Source organism: Glycine soja, chromosome 12 (genome assembly GCF_004193775.1).
Source record: "Glycine soja cultivar W05 chromosome 12, ASM419377v2, whole genome shotgun sequence".
Classification (NCBI taxonomy): Eukaryota; Viridiplantae; Streptophyta; class Magnoliopsida; order Fabales; family Fabaceae; genus Glycine; species Glycine soja.
The window spans coordinates 4,773,523-4,796,318 of NC_041013.1; the positions used below are offsets into that span (position 1 = coordinate 4,773,523).

Sequence of the window (22,796 nt, forward strand, 5' to 3'; positions counted from 1 at the left end):
TGACGTACGGGGCTAATTTTGAACTGATAAATTTAATTTTGAATTGATTTTAGTCACAATTTGTATCAAAGTAGAGTTAATTATGAAGTGCTGGATTTAATTGGACTGTAAGTTTCAGATTATATACATATTAAGTATAGTTAATTTTAATTGGGAATGTTTGTATTTGGGGAAACTTGTAGTTCGGCTAAACGGCTACTTAAACTTATCCAAATAAAGATGTACATGTGGACACTGGACAGAATAAATAATGATGCATTTAGGAACTTTTTGAATGCAGCGTTGCAACTTTACCGAAAGCAAAAATTGAATTCATCGCCCACGTATTTGTTTATCTTATTAAGATTGGCAAAAAGTAGTAGTGTTATAGAACTTTATCGATTTCTTTTAGTAAAAAGAAAAGATATAAGTGAGAAAAGTAAAAAAAAAAAAATGAAAATTTGTGAGAAACATAATGAAAATATAGGTGTTTGATTTATGAGAAATGAGTAAGTAGGAAAGAGAAAAACATTTTTTAGATTGTTTTTCGAGTTAAATAATTGACTATTAATGTGTTAGTATTGATATTATATTGAAAAACTATAATGTAATTTATTTTGGAATAATTTTTTATTTTTCAAATATTACATTTATATGGGGACGAATGAAGTATTTGTTTTTGCCTTTTAAGATATCACCATTATTTTATGAAATAAAATTAATGATATTATTAATCAGTATCCTTAAAATATTGGTTAAGGAACTAAAATAAATTTTTATTTATTTAGATGCATAAAATTGTATTACCCATGACTTTTTTTTATGATCTAATATGATTTTTGCAATATTTTTTTTTTCTTTTTAATTTCTTAACAAATGCTCCAAGTGTAATGGTTAGCATTTACCAACTCCATTCCAATGTATTATACAAAGACAAATATTAAAAGATAAGGTTTTTATTGAGATGTATAAAAATATGCTCTTCTAAAATTTTTTAAATGTGTTTTCTTATGATTTTCAATAATAAAAAAAATTAGTTTCTTAACTAATACCCTACAAATATTGGTTAACAATACTTTTATCCAAATATATTGGTTATATTTGATAAGACCAACTAATAAGTTAGGTGAACTTATAATCTATAAGCTAAGAGTTGAGAAGTTAAAAACTAACTTAAAGTTTATAAGTCGAATGATTTAATTGAAAGTTTTTTTTATAAGACTAATTGATAAATGTAAAATGACATATTTAATATTTTTATATTTTAATTTATTTTTAATAATTTATATTCTTAAAAAAGTAGGATATTAATTTTAAAATTTTGTATTATAAAAAAATGGTAAAGATTTGGTGATTTTACTTGTTGTTTAAACTCAAATGTTTCATTTTTTCAAAAAGAAAAATAAAATTAAATAACCTTTATTAGAATTATATTGTTTAAAATAATTTTTATTGACATATTTAAATAGTTTAATAATATTATTTATTTAAAACAAAAAAATAAAAGTGTTTTTTCTTTATAATTTTGTTAAACATCAAATTTTCTATTTATATAAATATAACTTGGATGCATACGACTATTACTTACATAATTATGAAAGATGATACAATTTAAATCTTCTATCTAAAACTAATTATATATATTTAAAATTTCATTTAAATTAGGTCATGTAATTTAAAAAATATAAATCATTTAGCAAATAATTATAAGTTGGTATAGTTTAAATAATTTATAACCTTAAGAAATAAGGTGAGATGACAATTGACCAGTTCAGCAGATGTTTATAAGAATGATAAATTAGATAAGAGAAATTTTCCAAACAATAAAAAAAATTAGTTTTTAAATTTAATAAAAAAACAAAACAATTTCAAATAAACTTAATAAAAAAAACTAATAATTTTTAAGTCATAAACTAATTCAAATAACTTATCAACTACTAAAATAAACTCATATACCTTAAATAAGTTATCAAACATAGCCATTACTTAAAGACTTAAATTTCAATTTCATTCTCTACATTAACAGACCACAATCCGAGACGTGCTTGGGGTGTTTCAGCAGCTGATGGCATCATATTCATGAGTGGAGATAGGAGAGAGGAGTGAAATCAATTTTTTTAAAACTAATACTAATTTAATTATTTTTTTATCTCTAAAACAAATAAATTAAAATAAAAAATATATTGTAATTTTTTATCTTAAACTTTTGATGTAAATTGCTAACATGTTTTAACTATAAAAAATATGAAAGAATATTCACACAGTCAATTACATTGAATTGAGTTAGATTTTCTTTGTACAATAATTTAAACTTAACATTTAATTTCCTACAAAATAAACGTAACCTTTAATTAAGAGATTTCATTTAATCATCTCTTAAATAAATTATCAAATGAACTACCAAATAATCGTCACTTATTGTGTATATTTTATTTTTAATTGATTGGCTATGCAGTAAAAAAAAAAACTGATTGGTTATAATTTCAATTTAGTTTTACATTTTTACTCTATTGACTAAAAGAAGTTCAGTTATAGTTTTGTTATACATTTTTCAATTAGTAAATAGCAATTAGCAAAGTTAAGTTACGTTTGGTACAAAGTTACGTTTTTTTTACTCTGTTCGTTAAGACTTTGCTGTTCACATGTCTCCGTATATAATTTCATTTTTTTCAATAAATATTTATTATTAGTTTATCAATTTATTATTAGTTGAAGAAATCAAATTCGCGTCTCTACAGATAACTTCACTTTAACTTTTACTTTGATTCAATCTTTTGATCACCACAAACCTATAACAGGTTTGGTGAGTCCTAAAGATCTTATAAAGCATGACTTACCATACAGGTATATAAATACTAAAAGACGATTATGATACTACCATCTTCAGGGATTCAATTGAAACAAAACAAAAAAAAGTTATAAGGACCTAATTACTGATTTGGTAAAAGTTCATAACCTATAAAATAATTAAACCTAAAAAAAAGTATTTTTGTACATTTCAAAATGAAAAATCAGGGGAATAAAATATACATATTCTGATATTATATGTAGTCTTTTAAAAGCTAGGAATGCACATGAGGCTATAGTATGGATTTACCACTAATAAGAGTGTTCCCATCTAATCTAATGAAAATAAAAAAATTGAACAGACAAAATTAAATTTTGAAAAATTAAATTTTTTTTATTAGATTAAGTCGGATTTCAAATTTAATTTTCAAAATCTATCCAATTCAAATCTAACTTTTACATATGTATACACTTTTATTTATAAATTGTTATTACTAGTCACAGTCATGTTCTTATATATTGTAAAATTATCCTATAGCTTATATATATTAATAAAAACATATTTAACTAAATATAATTGCTTAGTATCTATTTGATACATAGATATAATTATCAAGTTGTATAAATTTATTTTGATATAGTATATATTTTAAAAATTATACTATTATTTGTTATATAAATGAAATTATTGATATTTTAAATTATTTTTTTATTACATAGAGAGAGTTTAATGCCTATACACGGATAATATAAAATAGTTTTATATTGTCATTTAATCACAAGTTATTATTTTATATTATCATTTATTTAATATTTTCTAAAAAAAATAAAAGTAAGATTAAAACCAAAAATTTATCTAATTCAAACGACTTTAACTTAAATTGAATCACATAAGATTAAAATATTGAGTCAAACTTATTGGATGATAAATTGAGAAAATTGAAGTGATTGTATTAGATGATTTTTTCCTTAGATAAAATCAAATCTATATACACCCCTAGTCATTGATGAGAATTTGATACATAAAAAATATTAATTAAAAATACAATAATAATTAAATTATCATCAAATTAAAAATCTTTCATGAAACATAATCAGAAAACATAACAAACATTACAATTGTTTCCATTTTTTTTATAAATCATAGTTATTCTTCACTAAAAACAATTCTACTTAAATAAAAATATTATGAACGATAATGTTTTTTAATCAAATATTTAATATAATTACATATTCAGAATTCAGAATTCAAACTCAAGAACTTTGATTAAATTAAAATAAACTCACCTTACTTGATTTACTGGCTAATGGTCTAAGGTCTTTTACAAAACATAACAATGATAATCATAAAACATCAATACTTGCTCTGTCACCAGGCAAATAAATATTGATCTATGTTTATACGAAATGTAATATTTTTTTCTTTTCTTTTTTTTTTAATTAAAAAACACGATATATATCTTAGTAAATAAACAAAATGATATCATTTATGTTTGATGGATTAAGGAACCTAATTTATCTTAGGTATTATTATTATTATTACTATATCCATGGTATGTGTAAGATTGGAAATTAAGGTATCCATACCTGCACCCTACCCATTAAAATTTGTGAGTAATTATATGTACCAGAGCCAATCCCCATAAATTGGGCATTTGTCCTATTCATGTATGCGTAATTTTTGTAGGTAGTCAATGAGTACATTACAGATTGCCATCCCTATCTAGAGTTGACCATGCTTAGACTCGACTTTTTATTAAATGATTCGGGTCAATCTAATTGTAGGTTGTTAGTGGTGAATTATCTTTTTTTTTTTTATACGATGACAAATTACAACTATATGAGGTATGAGCAGTACGCATGAAGTCTTCTATGAATTAGATAAGATTACTATCAACGATAAAGATTTTATTCATAGTATTTAGTATCCATGTGATTGGTAATAACGAAAAGGTAAACACTAATTAACAATTTTTTTAAAAAAATTAACCAACAAAGGTTGGTCCAATTAGTAAGAAATGAACTTATATTCTGAAATAGTGTAGTTTTGATTTTTAGTCATTATAAAATTTTTATTGGTGAATAATATATAAGTATTTTCATTAGTGTCTTTTAAACTTTAAGACATATTTTGATTTAATGAATCATTGAAATCTAACTCACATAAACTTTATTTTATGAGAAAAAAAATTCTCTTATTTTTATCTCTCATTTAATATCAAGAGGATTTAAAGAAAGTAAAAAAAAAATTAAAATATATAAGAAAAAGAGATACATTATTTTACTTATCCAATCACAATTCATCATATATAATAAAAATATTAATTTCTAAAATAATTATCTAAACTCAATGGTATCTCAAATTTATTTACTTGATAATTATCTACAAAATATAATAAATATTATCTATATATAAATTTCTGATCTTGCTTAATAACGAAACAAGATATATATATCATCTTTCCCTCCTCACTTCTCCCCGAGCTTAAAAGAAAGAAATTTCTTAACCTTACCCTCACCCTTTTTATCTATTGTAACTGTTGAAAGTATTTGGGCCGGATTGGGTTAAACAAAGGACATAGAAAGAAGGGTGTTGCTCACTGGTGAGTGGTGAATGGTGATCTCATCTCAGTGCAATCCTCCGTAGCATATATTCATTCTCTCATAGTTATAAATAATCCCGAATCGAGGTGTCGGTTTTGAAAAGAGTTAACAGTCTCTTCTCTTCTCTTCGCTCCTCCACTTGTTTGCCCTTCATGGCGGCATCTCAGGCAAGCCTTCTCCTTCAAAAGCAGCTCAAAGGTACGTACGCACGCACGCCGCCTCTCTCTCTCTCTCTCTCTCTCTTTATTCTTCTGGTTTGCTTTTCCCGCAAAAAATAAGTCCCTGTTTCGCGTGGATTCTCCGCGATGTTCTGATTGCCCTTTCCTCGCAGATCTTTGCAAAAACCCCGTCGACGGCTTCTCTGCCGGTTTGGTCGATGAAACCAACATTTTCGAATGGAGTGTCACCATAATTGGACCGCCCGATACTCTTTAGTAAGCCCCTTTTGATTAATATATCATGCTTTTGCTTTTGCCACTCTGACGGAATTTTTTTTCTGTGATTCTCGATTCAAAGTTTGGATTTTTGGGTTTTGGGTTTTGATTGATTATGTCTTTCTTTTGGGGTTGGGTTATGGGCAGGGATTTATCCTCACTTCCCGAAGATCGCGTTTTTAATTGCTTTTTTTGGGTACTTGAACAGTTTTATTGATTTAATGAGTTTGTTCCTTGCCTACCCTAATCACGAGAATTCATTGCGGTTGTTGTAGTTGTTGTTGGGACTTTTAATATTTAATTGTAGCGATTCCTCTCAAAGCTGATGCTTTTCCAAATTACTGTTTACTATTGGGATTGATCTAGGTTGGGTTCGCTTGATTACACCAGAAAATGTTCTAAGTTGTTATTGCTTTACTTTGGTTGGTGTTGGAATTTTACTGACATGTCTCTGCTGGTTTGTTCGTCAATTGGTTGGATTTCTCATAGCGAGGGGGGATTTTTCAATGCTATTATGAGTTTCCCATCCAATTACCCAAATAGTCCACCTTCAGTTAAGTTCACTTCAGAGATATGGCATCCCAATGGTTAGTGTTTTTTTTGAATTTGTGATTTTGCTTTGATTTGAACTACATGAAAGTGATGTTTTCTGTTCAATTTTTGCAGTATATCCCGATGGCCGGGTTTGCATATCAATTCTTCATCCTCCTGGTGAGGATCCAAATGGTTACGAGCTTGCGAGTGAGCGCTGGACACCTGTTCATACGGTATGTGAACATATAAATTACTCTTCATTATTACACCTATGGCTTGGCTATTGGTGACTAAGAATCAACTTAGTGGTGGAAATTTGAGATGAGATTATCTTCAATACATCCAAATCCAGCATGCTCTTGTTTAATAATCAAGTTAACATTTAAAACTTCACAATTGAAGTGCCTAAATACTTTCCAGATGCTGGTATGATGCAAGCGCTGTACTGTTTTTCCTCCTTGTGGTTTGGCCTTGTGCATGCCTATTCCTGGAGAGTTTACATATCAGTGTTCTACAGCATCATTGGTATTGCATTTAGAGACTGTTTAAGTAGTTGTAGTAAATGGAGCTCTGCATAACTCCTTCCCCATTTTGAAGAATAGAGGGAGACAAAATTAAAATCAATTGTCAAATAAAGTGAAACTTGAAGATACTGTAAGAAAGTACAGTAAGCATCATTTTTCTAAGATTTCATTCCATAAATGGAGAATCTAATGTTAAAAATTCCAATATAATACTCTTAATGTTGGAGATTAGTGTAGTATAAGAATAATGGAGACGCTAGGAGTATTGTGTTAGTAAGCCACCCATTAAGAATGTTCATAGCAGGAAGAGGAAGAGGGGTAACAGAATATTAGAGTCATAAGGATATATTAATAGCAGTGACTATTAGTGGGTAACTAATTGTAATAAAGAGTGTGGGAATAAATGGGGGAAGAGTGAGAGTTGTAACTGTCCAGTAGACAATAATTTCTAATAAGGAGAAGGCTGGAATAAATAGGAAAATCCAGGGAGCCTTTCTGGTTCGTGATGCGCACATGAATTGAGGGACGATTGGAATCTTTAGTGATAAGTGTCAAGTCATGGAGGTGTAGAGAGCTTCAAGAAGCCTCGCTCAAGAAGATCAAGGAGTTGTTAGAGATCCTCAATCACTCTAATGAATAGGATACTATGGATGGAGCATCCTCAAGGCATTAGAAAATGAGGACCATGGGAGAAGGTCAATGGGGAGATCGTCAAATGAACATCAGGAGGGAGCATTGGAGATTCCTTTATTCTATGAGAATGATGCCTATGGGTGGGTGAATAGGTGGGAAGGATATTTTCTAATTAAAGGGGTAACAAAGGAGAAGAACTTACATGCAACAATGGTTGCCATGGAAGGGAAATACTTGAGTTGATTTCAATGGTGGGAGTATTACATGCCAAAGCCATCTTGGGAGAGGTTCAAAACTGCTGTCACTAGAAGGTTCCAACTTTAAATGATGCAATATCCCTTTGCATTGCTTTTGGGTTTGAAGCAAATTACTATAGTGGAAGATTTAAGGGTGAAATTTGAGTTGTATGCGGGACCATTGAGGGGTACTGATCCAGAGTACCTCAAGGGCATTTTCTTAAATGGGTTAAGGGAGGAACTGAAGGCAGTAAAGTTGCATCCTGTAAGGACATTAGGAACAATGCCTAAATGATTGACAAGAAACTTACAAGAGAAGGACCGAATCCTACAGAAATATTCCATCTTCTAGGACAGTATTGGTGGAAATGGGATCTAAGGTGAGTTCAGAAGGAGTTTCAGTCACAAGACCTACAATTGACAAAAGCAGTTGGCCCTAATGGATCTTTCAAAATAGGGGTGGTGGGTTTAGATTTTAGAAGGTTGTCAGAAGCTGAATTACAAGAGAATGTGAGAAAGGGTGTTTTTTTATGTGATGAAAAATATGGGCGTGGGCATATTTGTTGAAATATGGGGGGGCTGTTACAAGCTGGAATATTATGCCAAGTTTCGACCCCATAATTCTAGTTAAAATGAAGGATGGGGGCCTTAAATTAATTTTTCCTTTTAGGTGTTATTTCCAATTCAGTTCTATCATATTGATCCCATAAACTTCCATAGAAAACAAAATATTACTAAGCTACTAGATATTACAAGTAGAGTAAAAGGCTCCTTAGTTGTTTGAGTTTCTCAAGTTTGGGATGGCTTGAAGAACTATAAAGTGAAAGACTAAGGTTGAGTGATGAGCTTTTCAGCTTGACATATCAAACTGAAATGACTTAAAATGTTTGTGAAGACTTCGATGTTTAATGTCTCGTGACTAGTTTGGACTGTTAAAAATTTGAAGGTTCATTTTCCATTAAGAACTTTGTTGGATGTCCTTTGGAAATGGTATTGCATTTTGTCCACCACTAGCAAATTTATATACTTTTCACTTGTTATAAGTTTTCTAAGTCATGATATATTAAAATATGTTATCTTGCAGGTAGAGAGTATAGTATTGAGTATCATATCGATGCTTTCCAGCCCTAATGATGAATCTCCTGCAAATGTTGAAGCTGCAGTAAGTTTCATAATTTGTTATACTGCAACTTACTTGTCTTTTCTACTTATTTGTATCCTAGAGAAGACAATGCAAGCATGACTGTTACTAGATGCTGCAGAACTGTCATTAACTTAATAGTTCAATGGATTGTCTATTATAGTCATTTTTATCTTATGCTCTCCTAGATACCTGAGCTTGATTGCTAGTTGGCGTAAGTCGTGAGATACTGAATGCTGAATAGATTATGGTCTTGTATAGTACTTCTCCAATTATTAACAGAACAGAACAAAAGATAGAGTTTCCTTCTCCAAGTATGAATGACTTCCAAGTTCCATGAGTTACTAAATAGATAATGACAACAACACAACCAAGCCTTTTGTAACTATCTCTGCCTACCTCTAGCAGTAAGGTTAACTTCCATATGATCAACTCTCCTTATTGGGGCTTCTATCTGTCTTCAACACACATGTTCAAACTTCCTAAGGCGAAATTCTTCCATATTTTCTACAATAGATGCTATTCCAATTTTTTTACCTAATGCATTCATTCCTAATTTTTGTAGTATGTCCATTTTTCCAAAGCAACATTCACATCTTTGTTACATCGAGTTATGCTCTTGTTGACTTTTTACCACCCAACACTTAATTTCTTACAACATTGAAAGGCTTACCTTAAACTGAAGTGGTGCTTTTTTTGTCAAATATAACACCTATGTTGTTTCTTCATTTCATCCACCCTGCTTGAAATCTGTAGTTTGCATCCCTTTTTATTTTTCCATTCTTTTGTGTGATGGATCCAAGAATCCCAAGATATTTAAACTATGTAACATGTGACAAGGCATGGTCTCCAATTTTCACAAGTTACAAAGTACAGTGGCTAAAGATTAAGATTTAATAGGGTAGTCATCTCTCTGATGGCCCTTGTCTGAGCAACATCCTGATTCTTGATGTTTGCACTTGCTCCATTGTTTTGTATGATGGACCCAACCCAAGATATTTAAACTATGTAAATTGTGACGACATGGCATGGTCTCCAAATTCCACAAGTTATTAATTACAGTGGCTAAATATAGTCTCCAAATTCCACAAGTTATTAATTACAGTGGCATATTAAGATTTAATAGGGTGGCCATGCCTCTAATTGTACTGGTCTAAGCAAAATCCTGAATCTTGATGTTTAGACTTGTGAAGCCCAGAAGCTAAGAAAATCTGAGAATGTTTCTCGTAGTTTAGTATGTAATTGCTATGTTTTCCACATTGGTAATTAGTACCTGCAGGAAGCATTTTTTTTAAGGGACATCAACTTCAAGCAATTTCCAAAGTTGGTTTTGTATTTATCCTGATGATAGTTGATATCCTTTTTGACTATAAAAGCTAGCATGTATTTGTCTGTCATTCTGTAAACCTTTTTTTTGTTCTGGGAATTTCATTTTGCCATTGTTAATATCTTTACTGGTTGAAATGCTTTGCGTGGGAATACAAAGTGCTTCATTTTTGTATGCCATCCAGTCTGAAAGTTCTCGAGTTTGTTCTGAGACCTGACCCGTATGATCTGGTATTGCAGAAAGAGTGGAGAGATAGGAGAGATGATTTCAAGAAAAAGGTTAGCCGATGTGTAAGGAAGTCACAAGAAATGTTGTGATTTGTCGCCTACGCCTCATACTGCTGCTGCTTTTTTCTGAACTGGAGGACATATAAATGTGTAATGGATTGGTTCTCCTGTTACTGTTGATCCGTATAAGAATCGCATTGGAAGTCCACATTCCTCCTTTCTTCAGTTCCATCATGTTCTCTGCATGGCCATTTATCATAACTTGGAAAACAAACTGTATTCTAAGTGTTTTTGGCCGGTCTTTTTGACTACTTTATTGAAAAATTTACTTTGTTCATTCGCATAAAAGTTTATATTGGATTTCTTATCTAAAAAAAGGTTTATTATTTGAGTTTTGGTACTTGTTTCCTCTTATTGTGATTGCTGATTTTGCACCGACCAGTTCTACTACTAGGGTTACCGTAATCTTGGATGAGTTCTGAACGTTTAATTTGTTTGAAAATTCTCCCAACTCTTGAAAAGTTTTTTTCCTTTTTCATAGGGTTACCGTAATCTCGTACTAGGAATTCATAGTTTTATTTCATCTAGACACAAGCGACGAAGTAGTCAAATAGCAACATCGCAGCAGGAATAACTAATCACTACACAGTTAGCTATAATATTAAATCGAAAGGGTCAAAATGCCATTAGCAATATATGATTAGTAAATGAAGTAGCTTTCGGGTGTAAGTGACATGTAACCAATCCGCTGAACATAGATGTATTAATAAGCATTTGCAATATTTTTACCAATGCTACTCATTGACATTAAATGTCAGACTATTGATCTGAAGGATGAAAATCAATGAATAATATGTGACACGATCACGTAAGAAGATAAAATGCTATTAATAATCATGATTCCATAGCATCTCCATCTCAGAGTTAAACTAGTTACAAGGAAGTGCCTGGCAGAGGGAAAATTTGTTTTATTGTAGCGTAAATAACACACATCTCAGACAGTGGTTCTTGTTTATTCCTAATCACAAACATACGTGAAAGCATGATTTCCCAGTTGCTGTTATGCTATGTCCACCTATTTGGGTGGGTTCACGTGACTTCCCATTCTCACAACGTTGCCGTCAATATCTCTGACGTACCCAACCTTCTGTCCCCACTCCTTCAGCTCAGGCTCGCTCACCGCCACCGCTCCATTCTCCACCGCATGCTGATCCATTCAATCCCAAAATCCATCATCAACACAATCAAAATGACATATATCTATCTATCTATATATATATATATATATATATATATATATATATATATATATATATATATATATATATATATATATATATCGATGAACCAATTAAATAAACAACATAATATTACCTTGTAAGCAGCATCAACGTCAGAGTAAACAAAACAAACCTCCATGGGTGGTCTTTCTCGACAAGATCCAGGGTTATGAACCGCACCGGTCAGATCATCGGTCTCGTGCTGGTGAATCGGAGTGAAAGCAATAGTTGTGTTCCCCGTTTCCAACTCTCCCCATCTAATGATTCACTTTAATATGAATGAAGATAAAAACGAATATGATATCATATGTAGTAAATTAAATGCAAAGTTGTATTTATAATTAACCTGTGAGACTCGTCTAAGCGACGAACAGGATAGCCGAAGGCTTTGGCATAGAAAGCCACCGACTCGGCTACGTCTTTGACGTAAAGCACAACGTACCCTAAAACCGGTTCGTGATTCGTCGCCATTGATATCTGGATCTATCTTTCTTCACTTTCGCACCCTCTCACTCTTAGCTTTATTCTCTGAGCCTCGTAGGTTGGAGTGGAGTTTGTCAAATTTCATGTACGTGGCAATTCACATCAACCCTGCACGTGGAGTTCATGCACGTACGTTGTAGCTTGTTATTTCTCTGCTTTTTTAACCCTCTACAAGGCTGTGTTTGGTTTTAAAAAAGAGAAATAAGTTACCGAAGACGAAATCGGGTGAGTACCTTGATTCCGTGCGATTTTAAAGAGAATAAAGTTATTAATTTTTTTTTCAATTACAGCAAAATCGATCTCTTTGCCAAAAAAAAAAAATCAATTTTTAGACAAAAAAAATCCATTTTCTAGAAAGAAAAAAAAAGTTGATTTTCTTTAACACAAAAAGTATATTATTTTTCACTTATTTTTTCTCTTAAATCAAACAACAGAATATATCATTTTTTAAAAAAAATTATCTCTTTTATTTTTATCTACTTTGTTACTCTCTTCTAAATCAAACACAAACACACATGAAAGGAAAACACTATAAATACTCTTGCGGGTAGGATCTAATGCTATTTTAAGCAAAAGATTGGACAATGAATGCTTGATAAGCAATGTACTATATGATGATGCAAACATTAAAAGAAAAGGAATAGAAGGATGAAAATTTTAATGTAAAAAATCCTTAACAGAAAAAACCGTAGACCGAAGAAAATTCATTATATTAAAATTTGGTACTGGAGAATTACAAAAATTAAAAAAGCTATTTTCTAATATTATTATATTTATGTATATAATTTCTTAGCCTGATTGAGCATAAAAGATCGGTGGTTGGCTTATTGACACATGAGACCTCGCTATCACCATAAATCCTCAAAAAATTCTTAATAAAGAAATTGCATAGCTCTACCATTGTTATAAACTCTTGAGTATTTTTTTATTATTAAATTAGTCATTCCACAAATTTTTCAGATCAGACTAAGAATTCAGTCAGTAATTCTAACAAACTTATTCATATAGCTTAGCATTTTTTGGTGGACATTAATACGTTTTTTTTTTTCTTAATAAAAACCCAGTAACATTCCTATAAAAAATGAACAGATATGAAAGAATTGGTGATATAACCAGGGAATTGATATTGGTCCAGTCCTCATTGCTATTGTCCCATACTACATGCACAAAAAGACTAAAATACTCTTTTTCCTTTTCTCTCATAATTGGTACCACTCCCATGTCTTTTTAGTTCAACGGAATCCTGATTCCGTATAGATGTTATTACAATGGAATTGTTTATCACAATTCCGTCGTGTTTTTTTAAATATGAATCCATTTTAGATTTTGTACATGAAATTATGTTTTCATTAAATATTTTGTATGCAGTTGATATACAAAAATAAAAATACATTTTTATTGTAATATGAGAGTTTTATATAAAATCTACAATGTAAATGTATTTTCATTGTAATATATGGGGTATGTACAAAAAAAAATGAAAACATATTTTCAGATACAAAATCTAAAATTAAAACATGTTTTTGTTTTATATTTTTTCACACCCCTGCACTGCAAAATGAAATTATGTTTTTATTATAAATTTTAAATGCAAATATACTATAATTCCGAGAAAATAATATTTTTGAGAAAAATAAATAAATTTCATCCACGCCAAGAGAAACAAACAATGGTGTTGGGACTAATAGCAATTCCCTATAACCAACACTAGTGATTTCTTAGATCATAAATGTTATATGAATCTAATGTGACTCAACTAATTTTCTAGTTGAATTGATGATATCATGATACAATTAGTTAGTTAAATTGGTATGAATTTGATGACTTGTCAAGTTTGTTAATGAAGTGTTTTGTAATTGAATAACTTAATTTTTTTTGTATTGGTTAACAAATATATAGAGTTTATTTAATTTCACATCAAAATTAATGAGACACATAAAAATAACTGTTTTAGTATAAATTTTATAATTAAAATTATTTAAATGCACATTTTAATCACATTTAGTAATATAGAATTGGTTTCATTAATTTTTTTACAAAAATATAAAACAAGCAGAAAGAATAATCTTTTTATTGTTTTTAACTTTGAAAAAAAAAAAGATAGTAAAATTACTCATTGCATGGTAATATTTTGAATTTGAACTTTCACTTAGTAAGTAACTAAAATGTAAGTGATAGGCTTTAGATATTTAGAATAGTTTTAGGTTATTTCACAGATGACAGCTCATCTGATACCCAATTATATTTAATTATTATTTTAAGTTATTGTGAGATTTAAAATATTTTTATATACTTATATTTAAAATAAAATTTTAGAATAGACATTTGTTATATGAATTCTTATCACACTATTTTTTATTATACAATACATATTGTACCGATTCAGCCACAAGTCTTGATCACCATCATTCCATAATCTCCCAAGAATAATGAGATTTGATGAATTGTCATGGAAACATGAGGGTCATTTGGATACGATGTGCATCCATATAACTCCCAGATGTGTAGGCTAGCTATATTTTACACTTCATTGCTCTTAGGTTAAATTTCCGTTCTTTCAAGTACAGTCTAGCTACAAAAACACATTAATTTATAATATACTTTATTCCAATTAATTCGATCTAAGTATATCATTTCTTAAAATCCACACAGTATAATAATCAACGCTTAAATTTAATTTATTTTAATCGAACATATATGTTAATTTAAACATTTTTACTTAATATCCTTTTTAATTATACTGAAAGCATTAATGTATTAATCCTATATGAAATAACTATTAAATATTTTGTATTTAAAGTAATATATGATACTATTATCAATATGAATTAATTTAAACGTTTTGTGTGTGTGCTGTCAAATTATCAAATATGAATTAGTTTTTTAAACATACTTATAGAAAATCAATTGGTTGTAGTATAAAAAAGATTTTATTAGAAGAAATAAAATTTACTTTTGATAATTTTCATTTTTTAGAATTAATCTCATGATTTTCGATTATGAGATATTTTCCTTTAATAAAAAAATTAACATTAATTTAGTTTCAACCAATTTCAGAGTAATTAATCTTATTTTCAATCATTTTAATTAAAAAGGTGAAGTTTAATCTAATTAAAATGAAGTCAATCACAATCCCGAGTTGCATAAAAAAAAAACTCTATAATTGAAGAGAAAGATAATGCATACAAAACACCAATTAAGCACATAAGAACTCAAAGTTTAAATCACTCTGTCAAAAAAAAAAAAACTCAAAAGTTTAAATCACACTGTTTGAATCCCTTGGATTAACAACTCTTTTAGTTTTCCTAAAACCAACACCACGGGAGAAACTTCAAAATTCAAATTAATTACAGAATACGTAGAACACAAATGGAGAAGAAAAAAAAAGAGTTCCTTTAAATCCAAAAATCAAAATTAAATAAGTGGTAAAATCTGTAAATTCAATTAACCTCTTTATAATTGTCAAATTCTATGAAACTCCTAATTTTTCTTAAGCCCGGCAGATGACCCATGAAATAAATTTTCCAAAAATTACTCATCTAAGTTTAAATAAGAGAGGTATACTCTAATTATATGTAACAAAAAAAATACCCTAATTATATAAGAGTGTTGGAAAGAAAACAGTTAATTCAAACTTTTTAATTTTAAAAAATATTTTAGAATTTTAATGATTTCGACTATTAAATTAATATCCCCTCATAATGTCGCGAGATCGTTGTCCACTTCTACCCCTACTACCTACGGTCGGACATAATATATGGAATTTATGAAACCTAAAATGTTCTTCTTTACATTAAAAAAAGGCTGATATTCTTGAAAGATAATCTCTTCCAACTTCCAAGGAAAAAATGCGATTTGAATTCTATAAGATTGAACCATTAATTTGGTCTCTTAAATATTATGCTCTCTTTAAAATAGTAGTATTTAATGTAATAAAATTATATAAATAGTTCATGAAATATTAAATATCCATTAATTTAATAAAAATCATATATTTTATCAATGTAAAAGATCAATTTGAAGAATCTTTTTAAACTTTTGAGAGACTGTTTAATATGATTTTTAATACTTAAGAGGTTATATATGCACTTTACTTATATTAGAGAGTAATAATTTAGAAAAAACAATTGATACTTTATTCAATTCTACGTACCATTTATTTATGTAGCCTTCTAGCTCAAGTACAGCGTGAAGTTTCGGCTCCACAATTGTCCTTTTTCGCATTCTAAAACATGGATTAAAATTACTAAAACACTTTTTTTTTTAAAAATAGTATATTATAGTATATTTAAAAAAAAAACATCATTTGTTCACTTAAAAAAATCAAAATAACATTATCTAGTAGTATCACTTTTAATTACATCTTTAATACTATTTAATTTTTACATCATCGCTGAGAGAAAATAATAATGAATGTCATAACGAAAATTAAAGACAATTTAAAAATAAATACTCCATTCTATTATAATTGTCAGATAAAAAATATGTATTTTAAAATAATTATTATTTTTATTTTTTAATATAATATTAATTATTTTTTACATATATCTTTTATGATATTAATAATATCAACTATAAAGATAAAAAGGTTAATTTAAAAAATTATTATTTTCTCTTATTTATTTTAATTTTTCTCGTTTGTATAAAAAACATTAAAATAAAAATTATAACGAAACGGAGAAAAAGTTGTAAATATATTCATTAATTAATTTTTTTAATGCGTTACGCCAGGTAATTTCTGACCGTGTGCAAAACACTTGTGACTTGTGACTTATCCCATAGTTCTGGCAACTACAGAAACAGTAACACAACCACCTTGTAGCTGTACAGAGTACACTACAGAGACAGAGACAGACACACACAACTCATCTTAAAAACACAATTAATCAAATCAACCTCAGCCACTGCATCTGCATGTACGTTTTCTTAATCCTTTCACTATGCAATTTTTTTCTCTCTCTCTATCTAACTAACAGATATTTAACTATTCAGTAGAAATTTTGATTTTTTTTTGGTGTTTGCTTTTTCAAAGTTTGGTATGATGCCACCCTTTTGTTTTGGTGTCGTCGCCATTGCTTAAGACCTTTCATTATGCTCTTCAACTTTCCGTGAGTTTGAAGGATCCCAAAATTCATTTTTTTATTATTAAATTATTGATTCTTTTTGGTTAGGAATTAAGTCGTAATTTAAAAAAAATAAAAATTAATTTTGCGTTTGGTGGGGAGTTTCTAAGTACTGGATCCTCTTTCTTCTATAAATTGTTTTCTGATCGTAGGTCCTTTGGATCAGATCTGTGATTTGGGGTTTTAGATTTGTGTGTCTTTGCTTAAGTTTGCGATAAGGTCCATTGTTAGCTCTCTCACTCTCTTTCTCTTCTGCATGTTATTCAAGTGTCTGATACTAATTACTAGATTTGATTTTATGAATTTTGTAACTAATGTGTGTGTAAGAAATTTTGACCCTTTGAGAATTGGTTCAGGATTTGAGCTTCAGTGGTTTTTTTTACTATGGCAACGAATTCTTCTAATGGAGCAACAAAGCAACCTCCCATGCCATCTCCCTTGCGGTTTTCCAAGTTCTTTCAGGTGAACTCTCGCGTAGCATTCTCATGCTTTTCTTTCATTCTAATTGTTGCTTGGATCCTGTTATGCGGATTTCTTGTTAGTTCACTTTTATTTTTATGGGGAAATGTTAGTTGTTGGAATGTTTAGTTTTTGTTAACAGGGGATTGAACCGGCGACTTTTTCCCACTCTCCTTTTCTCTTAACCATCTAATCCACCTTATATCTCCAGTTCACTTTTGTTACAAGTTGATTGTGACATGTTAAAGTATAAAACTGTGTTTATTTGCAGATGAGTTGTCAGATTCCTCTTTTTGCTTTTATGAATGGATCCTTATTTTAATTTCTAATGTGCCTGAACTGATGGTGATATTTTATTTGTATGGCCAATTGTGGTGTAGAAACAATTTATGAAATCAATATACTTTTTTTGTAGGTGTAAAATGTTATAGGAATTCAGTAAATTTAATGTTTGCAGGGAACATGAGTAGTATTTAAATTCAGATCTCTCTTAATTTCAACTTGTGTGCTGGTTAGATCTTGTAGCTGTTAGCATTTTAGTTTTTATTTCAATGCTCACTCTTGTCAAAATATATGTTATGGTTGCATTCTTATGTTTTATTTTTCAGCTCTTTTTGCCAGTTGGTTAATTAAAATAATTTGCCCCTTTCACTGCTTAATTTCACTTTATATATTCTCTTGCACAACATAGTTCAAGTCATATGGGATTATGTGCATAAAACATGCTGACCAAAAAAAAAGTTCATGAAAGTCATATTACATGTCATTATCGAGAGAACACTGTTTACCTGAACAATGCTCTTGTCAGGATGTCTTCCTTTACATGGTCATTTTTTCCCTTTCCTTGTGTGAATTCTCGGTTTTACTATGTTCCTTTCATCTCTGACAACAGTCCAATATGAGAATTCTGGTTACTGGAGGAGCTGGATTTATTGGCTCTCACCTAGTTGACAAATTGATGGAAAATGAAAAAAATGAGGTTGGCTTGGTTGATATCTTTCTGTTCTTAGTTTTTAAATTTTTTAGTTATTCAACAAGTACAATAAAACTTTGGAACAATATGTGATAGTACGCTTGTCTAATCAGGTCATTGTTGCTGACAACTTCTTCACTGGATCTAAAGACAACCTTAAAAAATGGATTGGCCATCCAAGATTCGAGCTAATTCGTCATGGTATAATTTTACTGATCTCTTCATTGCAATCATTCACAGACTGGGATTAATTTGATGGTTTATTCTCAATTGTTCTAAATCAATCACCAATGTAGAGCAGCCAGCTGCATCATGCTGTTCAACATGACATGAATGATGCTATCATGTGCAGAGTTTTTCTGTGTTTTTAGATGCGTTGTAATTTAATTAAAATGCATATACTTTTATTTTCCCTGAACAGATGTCACAGAGCAATTGTTGATTGAGGTTGATCAAATCTATCATCTTGCATGCCCAGCTTCTCCAATTTTCTACAAATACAACCCTGTAAAGGTGGGGGTTCGTAGAGTCTACCTTTATATTTCTGTCATTTACCATGATCCTGTCAGCTGTCTACATGATTTATTTCTTGCACAGAAGTGGCTTTAGGTCTTCCCACTGCCCCCCTCCCCCTTCTATTGCAGATTTAACATGAAAATTTCATATATATTGTTATGGTGTTTCCAATTGTTAGTATGCCTAGTAATTCAGATTGTATTTATGACCTACTCATTAGTTGATTCTCTCTAGTGAATTTCGAGAAATTATCTAACAGTTAAAGTAAAACCTTTACAGACAATAAAGACAAATGTGATTGGAACACTGAACATGCTTGGTCTTGCTAAGCGTGTGGGAGCAAGGTTATCTCTCTTTTTCGAAATACAAAAGTTGATAGCCTATACCATTACCATCTGTTGATTTTACAAGTTGTAATTTTGATTGACAGGATTTTGCTTACATCTACTTCAGAAGTATATGGGGACCCTCTTGAGCATCCACAACCAGAAAGCTATTGGGGCAATGTTAATCCTATTGGTACATACACATCTCATTCTCAATCCAAACTTGTGTATCAACGGCATCATAATGGGGACAATGCTAATTTAGCTGAGCTCATCATAATGTTAACCTCAATGTTTTATTTTCACACTGCAAAGTGGTTTGTCATTTTGAACATGCATTTGCTAAAGAGCATGATCTGAAAGCAGCCAAGATATGATCTCTTTGAATTATGTTTTGATAAGATCCATGGCGATCATATATTTCCAAACCTATAGGAATTTGCAATGATCATCGACTTTAATATATACCTTATCTGTCCTTTTATCATGATCTCTTGATATGTTGCTTTTATCAATAGCCTAAACATAAAAATGTGTGCACAGGAGTTCGGAGTTGTTATGATGAGGGCAAGCGTGTTGCAGAAACTTTGATGTTTGATTATCATAGGCAGCACGGAATCGGTAATTCCTTATCTTTTCTCCTTGGCAACATCTCATTGTTGAGGGCACAAACAGTAGAAGTTTTGCACTGCCGTTAACTAATAAGCAATAACTCAATGTGATGCTTATTTTCATTTTTTTTCTCTCAGAAATACGCATTGCGAGAATCTTTAACACATATGGACCACGCATGAATATTGATGATGGGCGTGTTGTCAGTAACTTCATCGCTCAAGCAATTCGGTAATTCCTTTAACTTTATAATGTTATAGGCAAGATGGATATGCTGATAAATAATTTTTTAAGACTTTATATATCTCAACTCTCAAGAAACATTGATGTACAGTAAGCAAGTAAATAACTATTTTGATTGCAGTACTGCTGCAGTAATAAGAAACTCAAGCTTTATACCTGTATGAATTATGTGCTTGTTTTTTTTTTTTTTTTGAGCCTGCTGTTTATTTGCTAGGTTGATTTAAATACCTTGATTTAGTTAATCATAATTTCTTTTTTACCATTTCATGTTGGACTCTTTATTTGTTGCTTCTCACATGAAATCTTGTGTTACAGTGGTGAACCCTTAACTGTCCAAGTTCCAGGAACTCAAACTCGCAGTTTTTGCTATGTCTCTGACATGGTATATACGATACTTGTTTCTCTTTTGAGTGTTGTTATCTTGATTCAAGTACTAGGTGTGATTGACTATGATCATATATATGCTTGAAATCTATTAGGTTGATGGACTTATACGTCTAATGGAAGGGGAAAACACTGGTCCAATCAACATTGGGAACCCAGGTTATATTACAACTGAATCATTTGAGCTCTGATTTTTCTGCCAAATACTAATATGTGTTGATACTTTATTATTTCAGGCGAATTTACAATGATTGAACTTGCTGAGAATGTGAAAGAGGTTAGTTGTAACTTGCTAACCATTTCAATTCTTGGAGAATCCCCACATCTCCCTTCTGTGTTAGTCTGGTTATATTTTAACTGTAAGCTTTGAACAAAAGTTTGAACAAAGGAACTCTTTGATAATGAATTGTGGACACGTTTCCATGAGAGGGATTTTGTATGTGCTTTGCAATATGCAATTAACGATGTAATGAGGGATTCTGTGTTTTTACCTTGTGGATTAATAATGGAACTTTTGGTGAAAAACTTTGAAGTTAGCTAATGCTTTATGTATGGTTTTGCAGCTTATTAATCCAAAAGTGGAGATAAATATGGTTGAGAACACTCCTGACGATCCTCGTCAGAGAAAACCAGACATTACAAAAGCAAAGGAATTGCTGGGATGGGAACCAAAGGTCAAGTTGCGTGATGGCCTTCCTCTTATGGAAGAGGATTTCCGTCAGAGGCTTGGGGTTCCCAAGAGCAACTAAGCTTGTTTTACTCCTTCACTTCATATCATATAATCATAATGAATATTTTGATAGTAACTGGGATGAATCTGTTAAGTGTTAAGATGATTTATATTGAAAATTATGTAGAGGATTGCTTCTCCACCCAACTTCTATGGGAAATGCTGTTGTTGAGATGAGTTGAAGTTATTTTTATTGAAAACTCTAAGGTGTTACAAAGTTCTCTTTCAACTTTGTTTACGCATTGTATGTCAGGGTAGGTGTGTCGTAATGTGTTTCTCTGTACCGAATACAAATGCAGATTGTTGGGTGGGTTCATCTTTGGATTTGAGGAGGTCTGGATCTCCTATAGAAATAAAGTTATGATTTTTTTTCCCAAAGTTATGATGTTTTGATATGAATGTCAAATAGGTTCTACTTAAAATGTGTTTCTTGTTTATTGAGATCTATTCTTCCAATCTTTGTTTTATGTCTATCTTTTTTTTATTATATCAAATATTATATATTTCAAAATTTTCTCTCTCCTCTCACTTTTTTCCCTTTCTCCTTTTTTTTTTTTTATGATTTCTTATATGTGTATCATTTCTCTACATTCAACCATTCATCTTGCTTGACTGGGGCTCTATGTTTTGTTTGCGTACATAATTTACATAGCGATGAATCAAATTAAAGATATCTTTCTTTTTTAGATAAATTGAAATTAAAGATTATTATAATCTTAATTGATTCTAATTTAAATTTAATTTTTAAAATTTTAATTTTAACGCACCATGTTAATAGAGATGATGTGCATTAATTCACATAAAAAAGATTTAAATATTTTTTTTAGTCTTCAGTATTTTTTTTTTGCTTTTAGTGCTAGGAAAATTTTTTATTTTTATTTTTAATCTTTACAAATTTTATTTGTTTTATTTCTCATTATTCTTATGACATTCTAAGTAATGTTTTTTTTTCCTGATTAAAGCGTTATTTAAAATACTTTTGAGAATTAAAAAAATAAACATAATTTATAAAAATTAAAAACAAAGAAAATAATTTCGCTAAGAATGTAAAGCAAAAAAATTCTAAATTTCGGGAAAAAAATATATGTAAACTTAAAAAAATAAACATTTTAAAACGAAAGATACTAAAAATGAATGGAAATAAAATTTTGAAATTTTAATGGAACTCAAACATATTTTATTCTTTTGAGTATATAAATTATATTCTAGTTTTATAACGAATAATTTAAATGACACGATAA

At 29.9% G+C, this 22,796-nt stretch overlaps 3 protein-coding genes across 5 annotated transcripts; 2 read left to right on the top strand and 1 right to left on the bottom strand.

The window, feature by feature from the left end:
- The first annotated feature begins 5,315 nt into the window (after positions 1–5,315).
- LOC114380511 (ubiquitin-conjugating enzyme E2 7-like) lies at positions 5,316–10,826 on the top strand. Its single transcript, XM_028339606.1, has 6 exons — positions 5,316–5,568; positions 5,702–5,804; positions 6,294–6,391; positions 6,471–6,571; positions 8,816–8,893; positions 10,439–10,826. Exons 1-6 carry the CDS (start codon positions 5,523–5,525, stop codon positions 10,514–10,516), a joined length of 504 nt encoding a protein of 167 aa, XP_028195407.1. The 5' UTR covers positions 5,316–5,522; the 3' UTR covers positions 10,517–10,826.
- A 449-nt stretch (positions 10,827–11,275) lies between these two features.
- On the bottom strand, positions 11,276–12,238 carry LOC114380512 (uncharacterized protein Mb0911c). Its single transcript, XM_028339607.1, has 3 exons — positions 12,053–12,238; positions 11,801–11,963; positions 11,276–11,633 (listed from the first exon to the last, which is right to left on the bottom strand). Exons 1-3 carry the CDS (start codon positions 12,175–12,177, stop codon positions 11,502–11,504), a joined length of 420 nt encoding a protein of 139 aa, XP_028195408.1. The 5' UTR covers positions 12,178–12,238; the 3' UTR covers positions 11,276–11,501.
- Positions 12,239–16,949: 4,711 nt separating this feature from the next.
- On the top strand, positions 16,950–21,934 carry LOC114379528 (UDP-glucuronic acid decarboxylase 6-like). Of its 3 annotated transcripts, none has more exons than XM_028338207.1 (13): positions 16,950–17,105; positions 17,669–17,774; positions 18,664–18,750; positions 18,858–18,945; positions 19,166–19,257; positions 19,540–19,604; positions 19,691–19,779; positions 20,130–20,207; positions 20,336–20,429; positions 20,757–20,823; positions 20,921–20,984; positions 21,062–21,102; positions 21,389–21,934. In XM_028338207.1, exons 2-13 carry the CDS (start codon positions 17,697–17,699, stop codon positions 21,572–21,574), a joined length of 1,029 nt encoding a protein of 342 aa, XP_028194008.1. In that variant the 5' UTR covers positions 16,950–17,105; positions 17,669–17,696; the 3' UTR covers positions 21,575–21,934. The 3 variants fall into 3 exon arrangements, with proteins under 3 accessions (XP_028194008.1, XP_028194010.1, XP_028194009.1); XM_028338209.1 differs by lacking the exon at positions 16,950–17,105 and adding an exon at positions 17,163–17,297; XM_028338208.1 differs by lacking the exon at positions 16,950–17,105 and adding an exon at positions 17,389–17,531.
- The last annotated feature ends 862 nt before the right edge of the window (positions 21,935–22,796 follow it).